This window comes from Azolla caroliniana, unplaced genomic scaffold (genome assembly GCF_043228905.1).
Source record: "Azolla caroliniana isolate FFs.n. ecotype wild unplaced genomic scaffold, voAzoCaro1.0.p SCAF_881, whole genome shotgun sequence".
Taxonomy (NCBI): domain Eukaryota; kingdom Viridiplantae; phylum Streptophyta; class Polypodiopsida; order Salviniales; family Salviniaceae; genus Azolla; species Azolla caroliniana.
This window is the reverse complement of record NW_028231316.1, coordinates 8,162-14,311: the sequence shown is the minus strand read 5'-3', so window position 1 is coordinate 14,311 and position 6,150 is coordinate 8,162. Positions and strand designations below refer to the sequence as shown.

Below are 6,150 nucleotides of genomic sequence, written 5' to 3'. Positions count from 1 at the left end.
CTTGATGCTGGGGTGTGGGTCGACAGCCCGGTGAAAATGAGGTTCGGGCTGGCGACCAACCAAGAGGGAAAGCTTGAAGTTACGCCAAATGACGATCCGCAGCTACCTCGGAAAGGCATAATGCGCCCGCTAGGTCTCACGGCTTTGCACTATGCTGCCCTATCAGGAAACCCAAGAATGACAAGATTCTTCCTGGAACACGGCGCAGATCCGAATGCAGTCTCGGAGAACGGCGAGACGCCTCTTCATCTCGCAGTCAGGCAAGATATTTACGATCAAATCTCGCCCCATGGCTATGGTAACCGATGGAACGACTCTGACTTCACAATTGAGTGTTTGCTTGATTGGTCAGACGACTTCTCCGGCGGAATGGATGAAGTCTGGGAAATTATCGCAAAGGAAAGGCTACGCGTCCTCGATACTCTGCTTGCCCACCAAGAAATCGATGTTACCGCCAGGGACGCACATGGCGAGTCAATCCTTCACTGCATTCGCTATGGAGCTTCGGAATCTCGAGAAATCCTGGAGAAGTTACTTCATAAGGGCATATCGGTGTCTGAACGTAACTTGAAGGGCCAGACACCACTACATCTTGCCTGCTTGGCAGGAAATGTGGAGTGTCTCAGAGTTCTTATCAGACACAGGGCATTCATAACAGACAAAGATCACAACGGACTTAATGCCCTACACTACGCTGCGCAGGGTGGAAACAGGGATGCTATACTGCTTGTACTTCTTAACGCCACGGATGAAGAGTCCACCACACTTGCCAAGGCGAAAGACAGCCGTGGACAAAATGCGCTGCATCGCCTGTTTACTGGCAATTCTTATGCTTCTCGCCACACGGTCTGGAACCTGCTGACGGCTGGCGTCCCTGTCAACGACCTTGACAGCAATGGTAAATCGCCGTTGGCGATATATCTCACCACTCGTTCTATTCGTCCAAAAGAGGCGGCGGTTGTGCGACTTCTCTTTGGCAAGGGCGCAGATGCTTCTTTCACCACCAAAGAGAAGATGGAAGTGGGCCATCTCGTTGCTCAATCTATAAGTCTTGATGCGGAACTCCTCTCAGTCCTGGCAAGCTCCGGCGTAGATCTCTGACAGCAAGATGACGAGGACCGAACGGTATTGCATCACTCGGCTGTTTCATGATCTCCTACCGATGATGCCCTAGACTTTCTCTGCAATCAAATAGGGTTGCAAAGGCACTCTCCCGACAAACAAGGATTAACGACGTTGGATCATGCAATTCAAATGGGCAACGAAGACTACCATCGGGACATGTATAACTGAGACCGATGGTTGAGAACGGAGAAGATACTGCGCAGTTAATAGGTGATATTTTGCAATCATCCTACGGAACACAAACCATCAGGTTCCGCGCCTTTGTTCATTCCAAACGCTCTCCCCTGTTTTGTCCAACCAACTGACGCTTCGCGCCATGCTCGCGCATCACCTTGGCGCCATCATCATACGAGATGAGCCAGTGTGCCGCGAAATGCAGCAGGAACATCTAGTTGGGCTGCTGCGCGCGACGGCATGTCTGCAGAACCCCTTAGAGCAGCTTCTCCATGGCCATATCGATGAGCCCGTGAATCCGGGCGCTGGACACTTCCCAAACCTGGTACCCAGCACCTCCTAAGTACACCTTGGGCTGCACTCACCGACTAGATGCGGCCAAGCAAAATACATCGCAGCTGCCTTCGCGATGAGCCCGGTGGGGTTTCCGACATCGTCAAACGGAAGATACTGCAGATAGGCTTCCCTGATGGTATGGATGGGATATATGGGTAACTCGTTCAGGGCTGTTGTGTTACACTAGCTCGAAGGTAGATTGAGCGCATCGACGAAGACGAGCTGAGGTTCAAGGTTGTCAAGCGTAGTTGCGAGCGCCTCCCTTTGGCAGGGAGCTGCTGGTTATCCGCAACACAGCATGTGCGGCGCTTTCGAGTGGTTCCTCGCGTAACAGGAGACGAAAGGCACAGATCTTGTCGAGCAACTTCCAGTGCTCTAGGTCTAGCTTAAGCCGGCAGAGTCCGAATTGCTCGTGTCTTTCGGGTTGCCAGGAGACGCACTACTATTTGCGCTCGATTATGCCACCATACTTCGGCTACCTGGACATATGACACATTGGTCAGTTCGACAACATCTGGCCTCACATTCAATCTTGATAATGTAGTACATCTGCTGGCTGAAAGTCCTATGTCTCAAGATCGTGTTGTGTGAATCAGGAAGGAGTACGTGGGTCCCTCGATCAGGAATCTCTCACTGTGACTTGAGAAGGGACAATTGTTAATTTAATTTCTCAACACGCTTGGGTAGCGGAGCCGAAAACTTCTGTCTACATCAGTCTCGCAGCAAGATTTCTCAAATCCAACAACGAATCCAGGCTGCCAAGGCCAGGTGTGTAACCATCGCGGCTCAGGTTGTTGTATTATACAGAACGACCTCGGCTGCTTGTCATAGCAACCCCCTGTTTGCGATTACGTACGTAGTAGTCCTGCTAAACCTTCATGACAAGGTGTTGCGCCGATCCTGCAATGGCTGTGAGATCTCCTTTTCGAGCCAAAAAAAGAGCAAAGCCCAAAACATACAACAAGAGAATTCCGTTGGATTCCGGAAAGTACTTGTTCAAGTCTTAAGGTGACTTTGGTGCGAGTGACGTCAATGTGCGATGGCGTGATTGCGGGAGATGCAATGAGGCCTACAATCTGTCAGCACTAGGCAGTCCGCGAGATCCTACCGCCAAGGATATTGCATAGAACCCTGAATTATCATCGATTTCTCCATACTACTTGACGGATGTCGCTTGCCGGAGGATCGGGCGCCTCGTCTAAAATCAGGCCTAGTGCTGAGACTGGCGTCCCGAAGAACCCTCTAAACCTAGAAACGGAAATTAGCTTTTGGTTTAAGTCATGCTTAGGTCTGCGAAGGCCAGGATCACACCAACACGCTCATCAATCCAATTCAAAGGGCTAAATCAGCCCACAAAGGATGCATGAAAAACACTACTAGCTGTGCTGTAAAAGAAGGATCTATGGTCGCGATTGGGGTGTCTAGGGCCTCAAAGGGCCGAGTTGCCAGTCACAGTGTGCCGTGGTAGGCTTGACTGGCACTGGAGTTTGACATGTTCGCTGTCAGGCTAGTTTGTGCAACCCTTAGAAAAAGTCCTGCCCGATCTGTCATCGGCTCCGCCCTTCTCGGAGTTCAGAAGTGCGCGATCGGCAGACGCATCCTTGACAAAAATTCACCAGCTAGAATCTGGGGAGCAGAAGCTCAGCGTAATCCCTGGTCGCCCTCATCTTTCACGGAGTTCGGGAGAGCCTGATTAGCAAACCCTCCCAGCCATGTGTTATTGGCTAGCGTAGAGCGAGCCTACTCCCAGAGAGTGATAAATTGCATAGCCCTAGCCAGGAGGATTCGGATCGTCACTCCCTTCCAACTCGGACACCCTGGCATATGGATAGATGCTCTATATCGATGATGGCATGGAGAGATGAAGGGGGCATGACGTAGTGTATAGGGCGCTATAGGTCCATGAGATCAACCTCGCTCTTCATCATGCTTTCGAGTATATATTTTAGGGTATCCTCCACACTTTTGAACTTTGAAGCTCACCATCCTCCATCTCTCAAGTTCGATAACATGCTCACCAAAGTTACCCTGATGAGCCTCACTCTTACAGCGAGTGGCTCTCCCTTGTCCGCATCTAAGATCGCCAAGCGCTGGGAAGAAGGCGTCGACTGCACTTCGGATGTCGTTAGCGACCAGCCGGCAGGCCTTTTCTTCGCCGTCGACAGCGAGGGTATCAATGTGTACTGCGACGATATCGCTGATGTCTCCAGCTCGCAGTACGTTAAATTTTCATTCTTCTGGAGATACCGACTCACATGCTTCACAGAGGTGTCACTTGTTACAGAACCACAGACAAGGAGGGTTCTCTTGGTGACATTGTCAAGTGCCCGGGCGACCCTGCACCAGAGAAGAATCCGGATGGTTCTGTGATCAGTCCGGTCGCCGATGGCCTGATCAAGACATATTGTGACACAGCTGGCCGCGGCATCGCTACAACCTTTGCTAACACAGTTGGATGTCTCTTGTTTGGATATTATGAGGCCCAGGGCGACCCTATTGGAGAGGCCCAGTCTGGCGCCGTCGGCGTCTGCGATGCCATTTTTTCGGGAGCTTGCACATTCTTCACCGACATTGCCCCCGACATTGCTGCTGGCATGGATCGCCCTTGCGTTGACGACCCTGGTTCCAACGCCTGCGCTTTTGCCAATCCCGGCAAGTAGGTGTCTTTGTGGCCACTTTCTTGGCGCATTTTGCCATTTCATCCTCAACTTCCATTTTGCAGGATTTGTTTGATTCGTTGCGATTGAAATTAAACTCGCCTTAATATACAGTTGAACACATTGGTTACTATCCTTAATTCCGTGACTTGTGCTGATTTGCACTCAGTGATTGCGGTAGTCGGGTGAAGCTTATTAAAGCCCACAATAAGCTTTTTGGTAACCATACTTGCAAGGCCTTTCAAACTCTCGGCGAGCCAGATCTCACTCAGCCTTTGACGCCAAGCTTTCAACTGGGTACCACTCTGTGTCGCTTGCGAGTTGTTGAACTGCGGACTAATACATACCTTAAGGAATGCCGCCACCCCACCCTCGCTCTTGACGTGACGCAAGGAACCCGAGGGAATCTTGTTGCGAAAGGTCAAGGCATCGGCAAACACATCTAGGCGCGCGGTTTGACTATATTCAATGTGCGTCAGGGCAACCCAGGACGAGTAGCGGCGTGATTTTCTTAGCATTCGGCGCTTTTCGATTCCCGACCTCGGAGACTCAAAAGACGATTTGCACTCTGTCTTTCACTATATGTACGAACTTGCCACAGACCCACTTCAGAGGAGCGGAAGAAATCTTGCCACATTGATTGAGTGGGAAAGAGTATGGCGAAACCATCCGTTCGGGACGACTCTGGCTGGCCACACGCATGATATATGGACTCCTTACAACAGGAACATGAGTAAATTCGATGAAGGACTTGTGTTCTAAGACCGAGCATTCAAGACTCGCATGTTGAGGAATCGCATCCCAGCTGCCAAGGCTCGATGACCCCGGGTGTCTCTACTGAAGCATCCCAGGTCCCCGTCTGTTGGGTTCGCAAATGTACTTTACATGCACATCCCCCTCCACAATGCGTCTCCACGCCCGTCGGATCAGTTGGGTTGGGCTGTGCTGGCGCGGCCCATCCCGTGCGGGTCTCCACTCCCACCTCAGCTCCGGTGTATGAGCCAACGGTCGAGCCAACGGTCGAGCCAACGGTCGAGCCTGGAGTTTGTTGCTGGGTGTTGTCCACCTTCATCTTGGCATTGACGTTGGTATTAAATGCTGGGATGAGTCGCAGATGTTGCTGTGAAGGAATTAACGGGCTCTTCATCAGACCAGCATTGCACTCTTCGAATCTTCCGAGTCAAGATAACGAGTTCGTACCCTGCCCTTGCCCCCTCAATCAGCCTCACCAGCACGGACCAACCTGCAGCTCACCAACAACCAACACGCATATTCCAGACCGAAAGCAGAAGTCCGTCCGCTGGCCGATGTGACAATGTGCAGGGTCTGAAGCAAAGATTGTCCTCACCCTACATGATTTCGGGTACGGACATCGTTTTGCGGCAAGCCTGTGGGATGGGGCCCCCGGCTAGTACATGCACATGAGACATTCAACCAACAACAAGAACCAACGCAATGGATGCCAGTATCGGGCCAAACCGTCGGAGCCGCTTTGTCGGGACGAATATTTGAAAGACGAACCAACGCCCCCCTCGGCTCGTTCGAACGTGTGTGCGATACATTTGGGTTCCTCATCGAAAGGCCTAGAATGATTCTTAATATACTTTTGTTGCTGGTGGCTGCTGCTGCCTTATTGGGGAAACCAGCAGACTCATCAACTGTCGCCGCTGGACGTTATGTGGGCGGACCGAGTGAGGTCGCCGCGATCAAGCAGCGCCTGCAGCTGATTTCTCGATCCGAAAACCGTGAGTTTGAAAGGAACACAACACTGGATAAGAGCTTTAACGGAGCCGTCCTTTTCAAATAGTTAGTGACTCGTAAACGAGGAGAGGCTTGACTGATGCGGTTACAGTGAGAC

At 51.4% G+C, this 6,150-nt stretch overlaps 1 protein-coding gene across 1 annotated transcript; it reads left to right on the top strand.

Moving 5' to 3' along the window:
• The first annotated feature begins 36 nt into the window (after positions 1-36).
• LOC147847541 (uncharacterized) lies at positions 37-1,101 on the top strand. Its single transcript, XM_087339066.1, has one exon. The coding sequence runs from the start codon at positions 37-39 to the stop codon at positions 1,099-1,101; it is 1,065 nt and encodes a 354-aa protein (XP_087195192.1).
• The last annotated feature ends 5,049 nt before the right edge of the window (positions 1,102-6,150 follow it).

What these genes read in the sequence shown, in the direction of transcription:
- LOC147847541 (XM_087339066.1), top strand. Translation starts at nt 37, where the DNA reads ATGAGGTTCGGGCTGGCGACCAACCAAGAGGGAAAGCTTGAAGTTACG.